Consider the following 19,704-nt stretch of genomic DNA (forward strand, 5'->3'; position numbering starts at 1 on the left):
ATGTCAGGACTGTGAGAAGGTGCAGCTGTTCAGTGCAGAGAGGGATGTAATATTAGAACAAAATGTATGAAATTAATGTGGGAAAAAGAGATGCCTCCAGAAAAGTTCCTGAATGCATTTTTCAGCATGCTGTGAGAGAGTGCTGCACCTTCTGAGCCCAGCCTTCCTTGCAGAAGGCACATTCTGGGCACGTTCTTCTGAGCTCTTTTCCTACTGCTGCCATTCTGTCTGAGCAGTGATCTCCTATTCGGTGTGCTTTCATTGCACAAGATAAATCATGGTGAACAAATACCTGGTGAGCAAGTGTTTCAAAGACTAAACTGAGGTAGATTAGCCATTTCAAATATTGAAATAGGGAAAAAGTGTGGGGAACACAGTGTGATAATCACTGGCTAATGCAAAAAGATGTAAATGACTGATTGACTGATTAGTGAAAGACAAATAAAAGAGTGTAATTCCTGAACCTGCTTTGCCTATGGATATAGCTTCTATTTATGTGAAGAACATGCTTTGGTCTCTTTCCTTTGTAACTGCTACCCAGGCTGAATGTGTGCATTGCTCAGAAAGGAAAAACCTTCTCTTTGTAAGGGACCTTGCCCCACACCAGTGTCTTTTGTGCAGGAAGGCATCTGCTGCCATTGCCTGGGGAAGGTTCATGCACTGAGTGCATGTGCAGAGAGCTCTGTGAAAGGGGAACAAAAAGGGAAATCTTTGTTTCATTTTGTTATCTTCAAATACAAGGGAACACAGCCATGTGGTGTGGTTTTTTTCCAAGCTGTTCTGCTGACATCCTGGAAACCAAGAGAGCAAACCTCAGCTTGGCTGAGATCCCCATCCATTGACATGCTGGATCTTTAGGTGCAGAGGTGCTCATCTGAATGAGGAATTGGGGATTTCTTCTGAGGTAGTAGAGGTTTATTGGCTTTTAGAGGCTGTGTTGCTGTCTGGGCGGTGCAGGATGTATGAGATGCGACACAGAGGATGTATGAAGGATCACACCTTCATTTATGAAGTGTAAAAATTGGTGTCTGGTTGAGAAACCAGAGGGATGTTGTGTAATAGGAGGTTTGTGGTTGCTGTTGGGGGACATCTGAAGGAGGAGCTGAGAATTCTGCTCTGCACTTCAGCTCAAGCTCTGCAAAAATTGTCCATGTTTGGGTGGTACCATTCTGCATTTTTGGGAGAATTTTGGAAGAGTTAGTATTTTCCTGAGATTTCTCTCTTACTGGTGTACTGAAATGCAGGAGGCTTTGGTTTTCTTTTTCTCTTTCTGGTTTTTTTTTTAAATTTATTTTGTTTTTGCTTTTGCTTTTGTTTTATCTGTTCCCAGAATGACATATTTCATCTCTAACCTCACCCCTGAAGAGCAGCTGGGGGAAGGCACTGCAGGCTGGCTCTGTACCATTTGGGTTGTTTGATTTCATTAGCTTGGGAGCCCTCACAAATGCCTCAGGCCATGCACCTCCTCGTGGACCCAACTTGGGAGAATCTCTTGTGCTGCTGCATGCATTAGCCTTCATTAATACAATTAGCATAATAGCAGTTAGGATTCATTATTCCCAGCAAAAAGATAAAGCCAGTAATACATATCTGAGAATCGAATTCCTCAGTGCCTTGGCCTGGGATTGCTTCATTTTGGAGTTGTTTGCTATTTACATCCTTCCATCTTCTAGAAAAAAAAAGAAAGCCACATAATTGTAAAACTGTTTGGGTCAGAGAAATGCCCTGAGATGATCTTTCAGGCATGCTAAATAGGTGGAGTGATCTATGGGACCCTCACAGCTCACACAGCCACTCAACAGTCAAAACTGCAAACTTCATCTTCTTCAAGCACAAAAGCTACTTAGTTTCCCCATGTTGAAGACTTTTTATAATAGCAATAAGACAACTCTAGAGAGAGCCATCTAATATTAACTCCAGGGAGTAATCATCTAATCACAATCTGGGGGTGATTTGAAGCACTCATCTGGACCAAATGCCTCACAACACCCCAGGAGTGGTTTTATTGCATGATAGCAGTACCCCATTGAGCCTTATTGCTTAATTAAAAACAAATTCCCAAGTAATTTTTTTGCCTTTCCATAAAAACACAGTAGTACATAGCATGTATAAAACATCCATTAAATGATGGTAGATGCAAATTTACATTGTGAGATACAATCCGTTTCTTTACCACTTGGGGTTGAAGTTAAATGTAAAACCATTTCCTATAATCTGTGCACTGCTGTGTTTAGAGAGGAATAAATATGGGAAAGAGAGGTTCATTGTAGGATGCCTTGTTTTTATTAAGTGATATGTTTGGTCCCTTACAAAGGAATTCAAATTCTCATCCATCTTGCAGACACAGGAGTCAGTCATCATTGTGGCCTTTTCTGCTTCTTCCTGGAGATTCCCTCAGCTTGCACCATTCCAGGGGAATGCTGTCCTTGTGTGGGATTGCCATGGCTCTCAGAGCAGGGAGAGCAGTGCTGCTGCTGTGTTTGGGATCTCACAGCACACTGAACAGGGGGTGCCCTCGTGTCCCTGGGGGTTCTGCAGTCTGACAGGGATCTGCCTGGTAGGTGCATGTTTATCCCTTTGGTGGTGCTGACCTCAGGCTGCCCTGGCTGTGGCTGAGATGTCTCCCAGTCCTGCAGTTTCCCTGGGAAAGCTGCTACAGCTGTGCAAGGGCCCCTGCTCTGCTAGGGACCCAGAGTGTGCATGGAAGAGTGTGAAAGTCCTTCCAGTTTCTGTAGAGGATAGTGAGCCTAGGATAAAACACTCCTCTGCAGAGTGTTTTCATAGCCCCAAGGACTCTGAGTGTTGTTCACATGGGAAAAGAATAAGATGAATGTGTCCTTACAAACAGAGCATGGGAATCTGCTTGTAGATAGGGCCAGGGACTCACAGATAGGGAAGGAGGGAAGAAACCATCAGTTCTAGAAAATGTTACTAATTGACACAGACTGCTGCTCATCCAAGGCCGTGATAAATTCCTGAACTTACAGAGAAAGAACAAAGGCTTAACACAGTTATGAATAGTGTTTTGCTATTAAAGAAAAAATAAAGGGGGGTGTGTATTACAGGAGGCCTGGAGGAGAGGATTCAGGAAGTCTGTGCCTTCAGAGTACCTCAGCCAGTGGGGAGAGGAAGAGGGTGATGTGGCCAGGAGCTTAGGATAAAGAGGGGGCTGCATCCCCCAACAAACTGAGAGACCCCATGGGAAATGCCCTGTGGCCTCCCCCTTTATTCAGATAAAGTTACAGGGCTCCTCTGTCTCCTTTTTGGACACAAGTCTCTGGTGTTGTGGGTTTTTCTGTACCCATGTTACAGGCAGAGGAAGCAAATCCAAGTTTTTAAGTGTTTATTGAAAATACAGGAACTGATGGAGCCACTGCTCAGAAGTCCTGGCAGCCAAAGCTGTAATTGGACTTTTGGCCACAGCACTGAAATAAATGGGGGCAAAAAGGGTTGATATGACATTTTCCTCAGATTTGTTTCTTGGGTTGGCTTTAATTGAATGGAGACAGTCTTGCAAATACAAATTTTTAAATAAAAGCTGAGAATTAACAGTAACTATTGCTCTGTTGTTCCAGGTGCTGGAGCCTTCTCGTGGTTTCTACAAGCTCAGGACAGAGGATGACACTTGTCAGTCTGTCCCACTGTGGGCCCCACTCTGTATTGTGCACATCCTTCTGGTTTTCCCTGTGACATGGTGGCTCCCCAAGGAGCAATGTGTGAGTATCTGCTGCTGCATGTGCTGTTATGGAGGCTCTGTGCTTTCTCCTGTACTTTAGTTTTGTAAAAAATAATGTCGAGGGTTGTTTTTTGTGAACACTTCGATAGAATGCTTTGCTGACTTCATTTTTAATGTGTCATTAGAGAGGTGTTAAATGTTATGGTGGAGGATTTGTTATGAAGAGGTTGCAGCATTGTAGTGAGAAAATGGATGAGAGAAAACTGTTGCCTGCTTCTGCTGCCTGAGAGCAGTCTGAAAGAGCAGCTAAAAGAATAATTAAACCTGTGTATTTTCAGCAGTTCTGTACTAACCAGGGGCATTGCCAGGTCAGAAAAAGACATGAAAGGATCTGAGAGTGTTCTTGAACAATAAACATTTTTACCTGAAAGATCTCTGCTGGCATTATTAGGGATGCCATTATCTTGCTTTGATCTGAATCTCTAGGACTGGCTGCTCACACAGCTGACCCAGAGCAAGCAGCCAACAAAGGAAAGCCCTAATGGACTTTAATACCTTTAGTGAAGGGTTTCTCTTCCCATCAGATGTGTGCCATTTTACAAAGGCCCCTTTCATCTTAATGTGCCTGCAGGAGCTGGCTGGCAGCAGTGGGACCAGCACAGCCCTGGCTCAGGCAGGGGTGGCAGAGTGGTGTCACTGCTCCAGCCCTGTGTCCCCTGACCAGCTCAGGGTGGAGCTGAGGAGTCAGCACTGCCACTGCTGCAGCCTGGATCATGGGCACAGGTGGTTCTGCTGCAAAACCTACTGCAAAAAAACCCAAACAGACTGTGGGAGATGCCCTACCATGGCTGTTTTTTTTTTTTTGGCTTGTTTTTTTTTTTATTTTTATTTTTATTTTTTTATTTTTTGGTGGTTTTTTATTTTGTGGGGCTTTTTTTTTTCTTTTTGTTTGTTTGTTTTTCTTTTGTTTTGGTTTTGGGGGGGTTTTGTGGGTTTTTTTTTGTTTTATTTTTTTTTGGAAGTAGGTTTTGAAGCAGAACCAGGGGTTTGTTGGGGTGGGCAAAAGCACACCTTGGCCATGTGAAATACCTGCCTTACTCTGACTGCAGCAGAGCACAGACCTAGCCTGTTCTATTACCTGAGCTCATACAGCTAAGCATTAGGACACAGAATAAAAATTATATCTGCCTTTATTTGGCCTTTTAAGATGAGGAGTCAGGAATCTTGTGTTGATGTTCTGGGATATTTATGACTCCCTTTAAGAGTAGATCCTTCCACTGAGGAAGTGAAGGGTGTGATATTTTAGCTGTTGGAAATGCCTGCCTTAGTTTGGTTCTGTTTCCCGATTTCATTTTGCCATGGTAGGCAATTCAGAAAATACATTTGCAGCAAGGAAAATGGAGTTGTTATGGAAACATCTGAGCGAGGCAGCTGACAGGGGTGAGGCTGTGCACACAGACACACTAAACCAGCGAGTTCATGTAAGGTAAGGGAGCAGTTTCGAGGCACTGTCTGCTTCCTGGGTGGGTTTTCTGGCGCAAGAGGAAAAAAAAAAACACTTTAAAACTGTGAGCATGTAGCTCCATCTTCTGGTACCAAAGCAAAGTGTGTTGCTCTGGATATAGACAGCGGTGAGATTTCTGTATCGTTTTTGTGTTAGCTTCTACGAAAGCAACAACAAACCCAGCAGCAACAACAATAATAATAAATTAAAGTACCTCTGCCCTAGAGCCAAGCTACGAGTAGATTTCCTGAAGCTACAAATCATTCTGCTGGGAGAAAACTGCCTTTTGAAACACTCTCTTAGCTGTTTAGCCCCCAGGTGGAACTGGTGTTTGCTCAGCATGGGCTCTCCCAGGGCAGCCTGGTGCCCCTGCAGGTGCTGCTCTCCTGCTCTTGGCTGTGGGATGCGTTTCCCCTCTGCAACATCATCTTTGGCAAAGCAGCTCAAGTTCCTGATGCATCCTCGTGGAAATGCTAGCTGGGTAGAAGCAGGAATGGATGGCTCTTGGAGTCAGACTGCCAGAAGTCAAAAGAAAATGAAGCTGTTTTAGGACTTCAGCAAAGAGTGAATGTTGTTACAGTGCACATTGCCATGCTTAATTGAGCTTGGTTGCTCAATCTGTTCACCTGAGCAACTCATTTTGTTTAATCAGAAGTAAGGCATTGCTCAAAATCAGGAGGTGCTATCCTTTGCTGGGTAAACCTTGGGTTTTCTAAATAATCCTAAAGAATTGCCCCAGCTTTGCTGCTTTAGAGCAGCACCCAGCACAAGGAATCAGAACAAAAGGTAATTATCTTGTGGAGCTGCTGTCCTAAAGCTGTTATTTGCAAGTCATTGCAAACAGGAGGCACTGCTCTGTAAACACAAAATTAAAGCTATGGACCATGGGTTTTACTGGGTTTATTCTGTGTACATATGTAAGTATGTTCTTTTTCCCCCCTGGATAGTGAGCCTAGGATAAAAGGACCCCAAATTCTTTTTACAAAGCTCTAGTTTTCAGTCCAAACTACTTCATGGCTGAGCTGTGGCAGTGAAGGTGAGGGAATAGAAATGTAATGGCCCCATGCTTGTGCCACTGTGAGATCACTACCATGAGTGGTAAGCTACTTGCATGCAACATTGATCCTTGGGGAGGGTTCTCTGGAGACCTGCTTGGAAAGAGTGCATTCCTGTATGGCAGGGAATCCTAGCACAAAAATCAGTCCTAAAGTAACAACTAGCCAGGGCTTCCCATCACAGCCTCAGCAGCAAGGCTGTGGGTCAAAACTAGAGGTGAAACCAGCCTTTACTCTTCACTGTGGTGCTTTTAAGGCCCCACACTGAGGGAAGCATTTTAAATGGCCACAGGCTGTGCTGATAAAATACAATTCAACCTCCACAGCTGGTATTTAGTGTTTCTAACCTGTCCCTGAAGCTGGGGTACACTGCACTTCCCCTTGGCCCTACCTGAGGTTTTCTCTTGGGGCTGCCTCCAGTTCCTACAATCTTTTTCCCCTCTCCCTATATTTCACCTTCAATTAAATGCTGTTTCATTGCTGAAACCAAGCTCTAGTTTCTAGGGTCTGTGTCTCTCTCCATATCCTGTGAATTATTCAAAGGGATCTACTCACCTTTCACTACAGACCTCTTCTATTAGGAAGTACAAATCCTACCCAGAGTGTGTTTGATAAATCAGATCTTTTGCAGACATCTGGAGATTATATTTGCAAATCCCCAGCCAGCTTGTTTTGTAGTCATTGTTGCCATAATTCAGGTTAATGTTGTTGCCACTTTTTACTTGCTAAAACATGTGTGGTGCTTTATTGTTTAAGAAAAAAAAAAAAAAAAAAGTGGCTGCCTTGGAACAGAAGTTCTTTTAAAACCCTTCCTGAAAGTTTGGTGTTTGGAGAAACAAATGTCAAACCAATTGTCCTATCTTTGAATTGCCATTCTGAAAATGCAAGCTGTGAAAAGAGATTACTTGGATTCTGCAGTGGGGAGAGGGTAAGAGTCTAGATGGAGAATTATGCACCAGTGGAGACCTAAAATAACAAGTGGAACAAGTAAACTTTTAGCTTTTCCTGTAAAGATTTACTTAAAAAATATTAGATCCCCAGCGAGGCTGCTCATGCCAAGTTTGAAATCTGATTTGAATTTTTATAGCTGTTATAATCTCTGATATATCACCTTGGAAATAGGGGCTCATAACAGAAATGCCAAGTCCCTTGACTATTGCCTGGCAAATAAGGGTTGCTGTAATAGGCTGCAGTTCTGAGACAAGTTTGCAAGGCTGGCTCATGTCTGCATATCATCATTCAAATGGGTCTAAGCTGGGCTTTTCACATTATCTGAGGTTATTTGTGTGGGTGATGAGCTGTGTGCAGCTGTGCCAGCAGTGCCAGCCTTCCCAGCATGTCCTTATCCACAGGGAGAGCCTTGGAGCTTGGACATGCTGCTAGGGAAAGTAAAGAACAGCTTATTTTCTGCTTTGCTCTCCTTATTCTTCTGCATTTCTGCACAGGAGAAATGGAAGTTCCCAAGGAGCCCAAAGGATTCCACATGCCAGTGCTCTTTTCCCTCTCATTATCATACGCTTGCAATCAAACTCTAATTTTTGAAATAAAAAACCTGCAGGATTCTTTATTGGGACTATTAAACCTTCAATCTTCATTATTTAGGATGGCTACTTACCTTTTACTCAATGAAGCCATAATGCAACTGCTCCTATAAAAACTATGGAAATGGCTACTGTGGCAGTGAGTAGATTTTCCTGCGTGTAAAATAATCTTCTGTGAGTAAGACATAACTATCATTCACATTAATTAGGCAGCCATATAATGGGGTGTTCAATAGCTATTACATCATTTAAATTCTTCAGTGAGCACCTCAGCCACCCAAGAACTATCCAGCTGAACATTTCTGAGTCCATAATTTTGAAATAATCCTGTAGAGGAAGAATATGCGTGGCAGAGTGTTGCAGACAATTTCACCAAGAAAAAAAAATTAATTTTATTCAGATTTATGGAATTATTTTAACATTTGCAAGAAGTGCATAATGCTTTTTTTCTCTCCCTCCCAGAGTAATGGTGCTATAAAGTGGAGTCTGTTTTGGGGCTGCACTGTGTGTGCACCAGAGAATGTCCAAGGCAGCCAGAGGCCAGTGATGGCAGCAGGACACACAGACACACAACAAGCACATTTCCCTACACATTCTGCTGTGAACCCGGGGCCCTGAGCCACAAGGCTCAGCTGGGAAACCCTGACTCACAGAAAAGTGAGTGCAGTCCTGCTTGAGGTTTTGGGTTTGATGTCTTTTCCCTCTAAAAATCATATGAGCCCTTAAGCATTTACATTCAGTTTGGGTTAGTGATTTAAAATTTTTGAGGTGAAGCCAGAGTCCTTTGATTTGAATATCATAAATTATGTTCTAACTATGCTATGATACATTTTTGTACCTTTTAGGATTAGTTCCTCAGTAAAATGTACCTATGTCACGAGAGCAGGAGCTGTTCAGATGCCTGTAGAGGGGAATGGTTATTAGAAGATTGGGCAGTGCCTGGAAATAAATGAAAATAACATGTTTTAAATCAGTATGGTTTGGTAATATGGGAATAGTTCTTAGCAGAATGAAAAAAAGGAATATCCTAAAAATAGGCTGGGGAGTGGGTCAGGGATAGAACATAAAGTTTAGACTGTGCTTTTTCCTATCAGTTTTGTTATTTTAGCTAATTGTAAATTCTTTTTTTTTTTTCTCTTCTCAATGGTTATAATGTACTGTACCTTATCTGACTAATGGTAGAAAGCAGCAGAGAGCTCTCTTCACAGGGAGAGCTCTTAATTCAGAATTAAGTGTTGGGTTCTCTGTAGTTTTCCATAATCCCTACCCAACAGGCAGAGCCTGCAGAGGCAGGTGTCAAAACCCACCTGTAGGTAGTGCCAGGTACTGTTTGTTCTGCAGCCCAGGAGGTTGGTGTTTGCCAGGTGGAGCTGCTCCTCTCAGCAGCAGATCCTCTGCTCCACAGATCCTCTATTTTTCATGTTTGCTCATTGATTGAATTAAACCAGTCCACTGAGGGAGATTTCTGCCTTAACAAAATCATTCATTTTCATCCCTCACTGTAGGGACTTAGAACTGGAGTTACCATAGGAGTGACAGAATTAAGGATGGGGCAGCATGAGACAAGGGCAGGTCAAACCTCTGGGAAATTCCATGGGATCACTGTTGTACAATTGGATTTGGTCTGTGGGACCATGGGCTGGTGAATGCTGCAGCACAACAGGCTTGATCAGATTTTGGGTTGTCCAACAGCAGGAAGGAAGGTGAGCATTTGCTATGGGAATGGGCACATGGAACTGCTCTGGTAAGGGGCTGAGGGACTGCCCAAAATCAGGGCCACCCTGGTTTTGAGAAAATACTGTTGCTGTTTCCTGAAAGCATGGTCTGGATCAGAATTTTGTGCTCTCTCTTACACTCCTCTAAAACACTGGACGAATTGAAGATATAGAGTTAACACCAGCTACTTGCTGCTGTTATTTCAGTGTTTAATGTGACTTTGTCAGTCACAGATGGTTTTTTGGGGTTTCCACTGTATTGCTATCTAACCCATTTTTTAGATGAAATCCCCCTCAAAGAGAATTTTCCATGTGTTTTCTTGGATGTGAAATGGCTTCAATTTCAAACATTTCCTACAGTGAATTATTTTGAGGTTTCAGACAAAAATTATGGAATTATTGGTTTTCTATTGTTAAATGTTCAAAATTCAGTAACGGAATTGCTTACAATTGGTTTAGTTCATGTTAGTTGTAAATATAAATACACAGTAACAGGGGAGCAGAAGTGTGTGTAAGGTAGTGAGACATTTCTCACTGCTGTTCATTATTCCCTGGTTAGTGAGAGTTTAGGTGAAAAAATCCCTACAAAAAAGTCTCTGCTGAGTGCAATCCAGAGTTGAACATGTGAAGGACAAAGCATATTAGAGACAGCTGTGATTAGTTTTCCAATTTCCCAGTATTAAATCCATTAGGTATTTACATTCTCAGCTAATGGAGAGACAGGGAATGTCTGAGAATGGGCAGGGGAGGGCTGGTGAGCTGTCCTTGTCACCTCTCCCAGGTTCTGAGGAAGTTCCTCGACAAGCACAGGGGAGTTTAATGAGTTCTAGGAAAAGTGAGCACAGAGCCCATGCCAGGTGGGATTAGGATGATTTGCTGGAGGTGGGCAGGGATCCCAGCTCAGCATCCCAGGTGCTGCAGTGAGTCATGGGCAGTTTGGAACACCTGGAGGCTTTGCAAAAAGGCCTCAGCTGATTTACCAGCTGCAGGAAAGGATCCTGAATGCCTGGGCTGTTCAGCTCTTCTTATTCTGCATTTGTCACCTCTCTGTGCCACTGGCCTGGCAATACTCTGGGGAGCCCTCTGACATCTCCTGGGCACTCTTCACTGTAAATATCAAAAGCCTTGCCCTTACCAAGGCACTGCCAGGCAGTGTTTGTTCTTGTGCTTGCTGAAATGGCTTAAAAAAATGCAAGTGCCACTAGCTATGGGAAGTTGTATCGTGTTCATCTGTGTCCATATGGTAGAACATGTTCTCTCCTTCACAGCACAATGAGACATGATTGTGCCTAATTCCAATTTGTCTGGCATCCCCATTAATGTCTCTTCCAGCCCTCCATTAAAGGCCCTTAATGTTAATTAACTGGACTATGCCAATAAAGTTCTATTAGCTTCCCCCTATTAATTTAATATTATAGGCATTTAACAGATGTCTTAATTAGATGTTACACTGAAGGCTATGAGCAAAATTAAAACTAGGTCATTGTCGTGAAAGGAAAGTTTCTGTTATGATTTATGGCTTGTGCAGCTTTGTTTGTTTCTCCTTCTGACCTCTGACAGGAAACTGAGTTTTAATTTTAGAACATTGAAAGGAGTAATGGGTGGAAGGTAGAATAATAACTTATGTCTAACCCCTTTAACACATTCTGTTCTTACTTCACAGATAAAAGTTCTCATGGGTGTGAAATGACTATTTCCCCATGTAAAATATCTGTCCCTGGCAAGAACAGTTTTCCCCAGCTCAAGGGCAATACTTCATAGAATTGCAACAAAGATTTTTATTTCTAGACCAACTGCTTCCATTTCCTGATTCCAAAGGATCTGTTCTTGAACACCAGAATTGCCCACACTGTGAGTTCTCCCATTCAGGGATGGTGAAGGTGGTTTGTGTCTGAGGCACCAGGGAGGTGCAGCTCTCCTGTGATCTCTCCCAGCAACAGGTCTGGAAAGGAACTGGGAGCTTTGGGGGCCAGGCATGGGTTGTGTAGCACTGGGGTTGGAGGTGGTGATGAGCTCTGGCTCTCTCCTGCCTTGTGTGCCCCCCAGTGCAGGTGAAAGCTCTGACTGCCCTCCCAAGCCAGTTACTCAGCTTTGGGCTGTGATTCTGTCAGGAGCAGCTGTGTTCTCTTTAAAGAAATTACCCTGGTTGGCTACAAATGCTGGAATGGTGTCAGGGAAAAAACTTCCTAGGTACAAGTCTTTCATTTGATCGTGAAATTGATGAAAAGCCCCAGGAAATTACACTTAAAGCCACCATAGAAGCACTTTTATAACAGAAGAATGCTATGCAATCTAAATTCAGGGGTCACTTCCACCTCCCAAACTCATCAAACCTGCCCAGTCAATGAGGGATTTGTAATCTGGGCAATCAAAAATGAAGTGTACAGTAGAAAATAAAAAAGGGGCTGAGAACAGACAAGGCACAGTAGCTCTGTGGACAGAGGTTAAATATTCATAAAGCAATTCTGTGAGTAATTGAAATACAAGATTGAATGGGGGCCACTTCCATATGTGAATTCCTAGCTTCAAGTGCTTCCCTGTTAGGGGCTGTGCTGTGTTCCTGCACTGTGCCACGACAATGTGTGTTTATTGACACAGACACCTGACTTACCCTGAAAGCAGCAGGCTGTCAGTGAGCACTGGGCAGCAGACAGCCTGCAGGGCTGCATGATTACACATTATTCTACATATACATTAACACTGTACACACCTGGTGCCTGTAACAGTATCAACCCCAGCCAGGGAGATACTCAGGATAAAACCTGCCACTGAAACTATTTATTTCCATGTGCCTGCAGCAGGCCAAGATGCTGATGTTGGCCCAGGAAAAATGATTATAAAGAACAGTGTCAGCACCTGCAGTCTCACTGCAAGCACATAACAGGCAGCTAAGGCCCAATATATACAGAAGGCAACAATAATATTTATTAAAAAGTTACAAGATATTATTGTCACTGTGCAAATTTACACTTACAAACTGAAACAGAAGTCAGGTAGTTAATATTAATCATATAGCTTTAATACAAGACAGAGTATTATATACAAATTAAAAAACCAGACATAACCAATTTCAACAATTGGTGAGACAGTTTAAAGACAGCAGATACTGCTCATTCTTCAGTAAGAAGACATGCTTTATAAATATTTCACATGGCTGTTGCTTCTTCCACCTGCCAGACACCCTGCTCTTTGAACTGCAGGAAAACAGTTTCACAGACATTTCTGTGAATGCTTCTGACTTTCCATGAAATCACAGATCAATAGTTCCTTTCAACTTGAATTTTTTTGCAGATCTCTCACTTGCTCTGAGCAGGAACTTGCTGCCGTAGATGTAGGAAATGAACCCATCAAGCTCCAGGCTAAACACGTTGTTAAGTTTGGGAACAACTGAAATGCAAAAGGACACAAACTGAACAAAGTGTGCTAATAGGATATTTCCTGTCATGGAAATATCCTGACATACCAGGGGATGTTATTCACCTGCAGATCTGAGTCTTGACACGTTTCAAGGTTTTTATACTTTCTCAAGAGAAGAAAAATAACCCAAGCCTCCATGAATTACCAAAGTTAGTCCTTCTGCAGGAGCACACAGTTCAGTGTTGCACTTTTTAAAAACTGCTCATCTCTGATGAGATGTGTTTTGGGTAAGATACTGGGTGTTGGGGGGTGACTTCTGCCACTCTATGCAAAGAGCCAAAAACACTGATATAAACCACTGTACTCAGAGGCACAAAATGAAGAGTGTGCTCAAGAATGTTTTTATGATTCCTGTAGTGAAAAGAACTAAGAATGCCTTGTGTACCTTTTAATTTGTCCTCTTTAGTGATAATTTTGAAGATGTGTTTAAATTCCTGTAGAATGATTCCTGTTATCCCAACGTAAGAGGGGCACTTTGATTTTGTAACTGAAAGAACAGAAGTAGGTATTAGACAATTTCAGATGCCCTTTACTTGCTCTTCTCCTGTTGCCTGGTGATTTTAAACATTTTCAAACATAAACATTTAAATATGCTGAAATAATGTAGTTACAGTAATCACTGGTAAAATGTGCAGTTAACCTTTGCAACCAACAACATGATTTTCAAGAGTAGTTGTAAAGTAGTTAGAATTTTTAAGGAGAGAAATATGATCTCAACTATGTGATTTTAGAGTTAATGACACTGAAAGGAATTAAAAAATAAGTTGAACTACAGGATCATCTCCTGAATTTCAGAGGATGTTCTACAAGCAAACAGACCACACACCTGTAACAATGGCTCCATGGAGATCAGCTTTGAGCAGCTTGCTCTGAATCATATGGGGTTGCCTTGAAGAAGAGAATGGGATCAGAGGAGGGAAAAGAATCGAATGAACAGTCAGATTTACAAAATGTGACCATGACTATTATAATCATGATAATTCTGTGATTCTGTGAAGTTGTACCAATATGCTTATCAGTTAGCCACAGTGTTTCAAGCAGTAACTCAATAAAACTGGAAGTCTTTCTGCATAAAACCCAGACTAAATTTAAAATATGCCCACATACGCATCAGGTTTGAGGCCGTGGCACAGGTCTCTGATGTACTGTTTCCAGAGCTCGTGGAGTGGGAGGAAGATGGCATATCTGCAGTAAAAAAAGATAAATGAAAATATTATACAAAATGTAGTTATAAAAAAGTCCACTGGTTGATTACTGAAGTAGTCTGTATTTTCACAGAGTTAAGTCTGACATTTTCAAGTTACACAACCTTAAGTTGCCCTGCAAGGTGACCCACTCCAAACCAAACAGCTGGTTTACTTTATAAAACAAGCACAAAGCATGCTCTTTTCTTCCAATCCAAAACAGTGATGTGTTTTAGAGCATCAGGCTAAGACTGAAGAGATTTCTCCTTTTTTTCCCACTCTTTTATCTCCCTGCTTACTCTGTTAGCACAGCAGGGGATTCATTCAGCATGATCAATTCAAGGAACCTTACGCAGAATTTTGAGACTCTGGTCACAGTCTAACTTTACAACCTGAAACCAGAGGGGATTGTGCATGGGTTTGATTTCTTGTCATATTTAGGTACACAAAATGAGCTCAACAGAAATGAATCTTTCACCTATGCACAAAACCAATTCTTTTCTCATGGTGAAATGACACAAGTACTGTTTCAGACTGACTTTACACACTGGAGGGGTCCTATCCACATGCATGTGCTGCTGTTTTTACAGACTTTTGATGCAGTTCCTCTTTACTACACAAAGAAAGCATTTAAAGCCTTACCTTTGCTGCTCAGGCTCAATTTCAAACAGACGCAGCTCTCGCCTCTGCTTGGCAGTAAAACCTTTTGTCTTCTTCCTCTTCTGCTTGGTCTGTTTTTTGTGATAATGCTCCAGAACCACAGCTTTCCGAGTCAGCATATCCTGGATAGCCTCATCTTTCATTTTGGGCATGCTGCGCTTTAGGAAGGCATGTACCAAGGTCTTGGCTTTTTCTGAGTCCTGGGGCTAAAGACACGTGAAAGGATGCTCTAAAATAGTATGTGTTAATTAAGTTAGAACTTGCTGCTGACTGGGGGTTTCATCCAGTCGGCAAAACCTCCGTGGGAATGGGAGATCTTCCCGTCAGTGCCAGTGGAGGGAGATGTTCCCACGCTGAAGGCCCCGCGGGCAGCGCCGAGCGCGGGCACACCCCGGCCCGCTGTCGGACTCGCGTTTCGGAGGAAAACCCTTGTTTTGCATTTCGTTTGAAACGGCGAGTTCAGAGCGGGATATACAGGGGAACCCGGGGACCCAACCCACCCCCGGCCCGTCGGTGCCTAGCGGGGTTCAAGACGCCGTGCAGGAGTGGGAATGGCCAGGTAACCCCGGCACGGCGTGGTCGGTACCTGCAGGCGCAGCTCCCCGGTCTCCTCGGGCGGCAGCCGGCGGTACAGCTGCCCTGCAAGGCACGGCGGCGCGGGGGTCGGCCGGGGCGGGCGCTCACCCCATCCCCGGCCCCGCATCCCTCATCCTCCATCGCCCACCGGCTCCCGCCCCCCCATCCCTCATTTTCCACCGCCCACCCCCCATCCCTCACCCTCCACCACACACCCTCCATCACCTCACTCTCCACCCCTCCCCCTCCACCGCTCTTCCCTAGTCTTTCATTCTCTATCCCTCACCTCCATCCCTCGCTCTCCACCGCTCTCCCCTCATCCCTCCCTCCATCCCTCACCTCCACACCTCGCTCTCCCTCTCCCCCGTCCCTCTGTCTCCCCTCTATCCCTCTGTCTCCCTCTCTCCCCGGTCCCCTCACCCTCCATGGTGTCGCGGCCCAGCCGGCGCGGGCCGATGACGAGTCGGACGCGCATGCGCACAGCGGCACAGCCCAACCTGGCCACCAGGCGGCGCCGCCGCCCGCGGGAGCCGGCGGGCTGCTGTGAGGGGAGCTGCTGTAGTAACTGGCTGTTAACTGCTATTTACTATCTCCTACTAATAAATTCTCTGAATTGGGGGACACTGAGCAACAGATATTTCATTTACTATCATGGGGGAGGTTTATTTAAAAGCCGTGTCAATCATACCTTCTGTAACACAGGCCAGCTCATTTTCCGTGGTCACTCAGCATGTGGGTATGGTCACGGACCCGCGAGGTGCTCGGCTCTGGTGTTGTACTGACATGGCCGTGTCCTTCCCGCAGGAACAGCACGGTCTGACACTTTTCATGGCAGCCTGGCCATGCCAGTCCTCACTTCTCCCTCATCCTGCAGTCCCACCACCGATGCTGGGATACACATTTCCACATTTCCATCCTGCAGTCTCCTCACCTCCTGCTTGTGTTGCCCCATTTGCTCTGGAGATCTCCCTCCTCCCCAGGATTCACCAGTGTGGTGCTGGAGCCAGCCACTGCCCAGGCTCCAGGGCCATGGCAGGCACAGGTGCTCTCTGTCCCTACTGCAGTTCCTCCATTCCCACCTCTCCTGGTTGAAGTTCTTTCCATGTCCCATCCTGTCCCACACGGCCTCTCCAGGCCGAGCCCTGGCTGCCGCTGCCGGGCGTGCCCGGCTCTGCTCTTCGTGGTTAGCAGTATGTCAGGTCTGTCCTGGAGCTGCACACCCAGCAACACGAGATCGTGGGTTCAAATCAGCCCTCCTGTTTCTAGCAATCAAGGTCAAGACATAGGAAGATGCCACATAGGAGATTTGCATGCTCTGACACATCAGGGCCTCTTTGCTTCTGGGATGGGACAAAGTCGTGCTCACTCTACAAAACAGAACTGTCTTGAAATCAGCGTGGCCAATTCCTTTTCCTGCCAGCCCAGTCCCAACTCCTGCAGTCCTCTGCTCAGGCATGATTTTTCTCCAAATACAGAAAAGATTTTTATTCTTGTCACATGGCGATATTTGCTTAGCAGATAATTAAGCACTACTTGGTAAAGGATATTTGGGGAGGGAGTTATGGAGGCAGGGTATAGGAAACATGATGATTTTGTGGAGTGCTGCTGTGGGGCACAAAGGAACTAAAGTGATCCCTAACAGGGAATGAAATAGTAGATCTCTCTGGTTGTGTGTAAAGGAGAAAGGGCTGGTGTTTGCAGTGATTAAAGCATGAACAGCAGCTGGTTTGTATCACAGACCTCGTGGCAGTTAAATATGTTACCACAGCAAGTGGATCTCTTGGTTTTACAAAACATGGACTCCTTGAGTTGTCATTGTTACTATGAGAAGATCAATTTTCATGAATGGAGTACCAGGATAAGCGCTATGGGTCTTTAGGGCCGTATGAGTGCTCCTTCACTGGATTTATGCTGCAATTCTTAGGGCACTTCAGGGATTAATAGTCAAATCAGTGTTGGCGGTGCTGGTGTTGTAAATCCAATGATCCAGGCTAAACTGGTGCCTGGGGAAACCAGCCTCTTCCAACAGCTCTACATCTTCATTTCCCAATTTATCTTCAGATATAATGTCTGAGGGAGCGAGCTCAGAGCATTAGTGTGTGTCCCAGCAAGAAGGCTCCGCATCAGGAGTCGAGACTTACATCAAATAAACATGAAAAAGAATAGGTGAAGACACTGAGAAACTGCAGAATAGGCAAAGGCAGTTTGTAGATAGGAAAAAGAAGGCTCAGAGAAATGAGGAAAGATGGGTAAGATGTGAATGTAAAGTGATGCGGAAATATGCCAGCAAATAACTATAATGCATATTTTGGGATGTGCAGCACCCTGTCTTAGTGTCTTAGAATTTTGAAGCTTCCTTACTTCAAGTAAATCCCCTTGGAACAGGTTTGTAGTGATAAAGTTCCATGATATATATTATTAATACCATTTTATAGGTGCCAACATTGGTGTTTCTTATCCAATTAAATCTAAATGGCTTTATTTATTGCTCTCCAGAGATAGTAACACCCCACTGACAGCTATGGAAACCCCTTTCATGGACCCAATCTAGCTGTGCCCTAGGGGAGGATATTGCTGTGTCTCTTGGGGCTGCTGAACTGCAGGGATGGGCAATGACCCATGTGCAGGCCAGGCTGGGGAACAGCAGTGTTCTGGGAGAGCTGGGTGGCTGTGGAGCAGTTACACAATGAGCTTTACTGTGACAGTCACAGAAAGCTAAAACTTGAGATGTGAAGTGACCAAAGACAGTATCATTAAAGATATTTGTGTCACACAAGAATAGCAGATCAGGGATTTAAAAAAAAAGAGTAATTATGAACTGAAGCAAGAGATGAGCGTGAAGTTAACTGGTGTGTGCAAAAAGTCACTGGGCTGTAATCACTGTTATACTTTTGTTGACAGTGATGCAGGAAATAAATACTGTAATTCTCTAGAAGGACTGTCTCAGCAAGCATTTGAGCTCTCAAGATCAATATAGTTTATTCCTCTTGGCCAAATTGTATTAGCAGCTGAATTTGGTCCCTAGGGACATCTGCACTGGTGAAAATAATTTCCATTTAAAGCCCTCTGATCTGATTTCCTCTATCCAGATAATACAATTCCCACCCCCTTCCCATGGCTGCGCTGAAGCAGCATCCATCCAGCCCGTGTCAGCCCTGCCACCATCCCACAGCTCCTGCCTGCACCCAGCCTTGGCACCCTGCTCTGACATCTCCTTTGGGCCTGGGGGAGCAGTTTTAGGGCCAGTGGCTGACCATCCCTCACACAGCTGTTCTCCCCCAGCACTGGCTGGGCAGCCAGGACCTTTCCAGGGGGTCAGTACTCGGTGTTCCCTGGAGAAACCCATCCAGGAAAGGGTCATGTCTGGGGCTGGTGGGTGGGTGGGCAGGGTGAAATCTGCCATCCAGCCCGGTGGGAACATGGAGTGACTGACATGGGTAACCTGAACCTTCATCTGGTGTCAGTGTAGGTATGCCAGAGGAAGGTTTGCAATATTTGTGTGTGAGCCCAAACTCTTGCATTAGGGCCTTGGTTGACTGATTTTAGATTGCTGTGTTTGAGTGATGAGCAGCATCTTCTGAAGTACCATGTATCCCTCAAATGAGTCTTTTCCATATAGCTTTCCATTAATTTTTCTGCTTTATCAGCTCGCCCTTAACTCAAGGCTTGTCATCGTGTTCTGCCCCCACCCCAAGCTGACAAACTGTCCTTCCCAGATGAAGGGTCATTATTTCCTTGCACTCCTGGCTCCTTCTCATCTCAAAATGCAGCTGCTGCTCCAGGGCACAGACAAAAGACTGGCTTGTCTGTGCCTGACAGAAACAAGAAAGCACTGGGAAGCACAGTCCAAATAGATCTCAGTGGCAGAGACATCAGAAGCAAATAATAATCCAAAAATATTTTCAGAAAATCTCAATGGCCTAATGGCTGGGTTTTAAAAAAACAAAGTGTAACAAGGCAGGTTTTTGGCAGGCTGTGCCCTGTCTCCACAGCTGCTCACACTAGAGGGCAGTCCGAGACTGTACAGTGCTGTTGGAATTCAGCTCACTGTCTTCGAGTAAAAAATAAATTATAAAAGTTTACAAATTGTGTCCTCTTATGGAAGAAATGTGCCCGTTTGCAGCTTGGTTTAGCATACAGAACTCCAGTTCCTCAACATACCAGCCTTTTCTGCATCACAGTGAAAAGAGGATTGTGAAGGAATGCAATTTCACCACAAATTAAGGAGGCCACTTTTTAAACGCCAAAAAATTCTTATATCAAAATTAGAAGCTATATCCGTCTTAAAATATTTAAAATATGGGAAACCCTAGAATACCTGGAGATAACTACTGCAAACTACAAGAACCTAGCCTTGGCACACAGAGCAACACTTG

The 19,704-nt window shown here is 44.3% G+C and overlaps 1 protein-coding gene and 1 long non-coding RNA gene across 3 annotated transcripts in view; one reads left to right on the forward strand and one right to left on the reverse strand.

Moving 5' to 3' along the window:
• LOC132332586 (uncharacterized) overlaps positions 1-19,704 on the forward strand; it is a 37,347-nt gene that overhangs the window by 3,636 nt on the left and 14,007 nt on the right. The window contains exon 2 of the long non-coding RNA XR_009487938.1: positions 3,576-3,716. This is a non-coding gene — a long non-coding RNA (uncharacterized LOC132332586). The remainder of the gene's footprint in view (positions 1-3,575; positions 3,717-19,704) is intronic.
• Positions 12,489-15,793, reverse strand: POP4 (POP4 homolog, ribonuclease P/MRP subunit). 2 transcript variants are annotated; one of them, XM_059857024.1, is made up of 7 exons: positions 15,749-15,793; positions 15,339-15,391; positions 14,735-14,958; positions 14,016-14,093; positions 13,735-13,796; positions 13,294-13,395; positions 12,489-12,878 (listed from the first exon to the last, which is right to left on the reverse strand). In XM_059857024.1, the coding sequence occupies exons 1-7, from the start codon at positions 15,753-15,755 to the stop codon at positions 12,742-12,744; spliced, it is 663 nt and encodes a 220-aa protein (XP_059713007.1). In that variant the 5' UTR covers positions 15,756-15,793; the 3' UTR covers positions 12,489-12,741. The 2 variants fall into 2 exon arrangements, with proteins under 2 accessions (XP_059713007.1, XP_059713008.1); XM_059857025.1 differs by lacking the exon at positions 15,339-15,391 and having other exon boundaries at positions 15,749-15,788.

Source organism: Haemorhous mexicanus, chromosome 12, assembly GCF_027477595.1.
Source record: "Haemorhous mexicanus isolate bHaeMex1 chromosome 12, bHaeMex1.pri, whole genome shotgun sequence".
NCBI lineage: Eukaryota > Metazoa > Chordata > Aves > Passeriformes > Fringillidae > Haemorhous > Haemorhous mexicanus.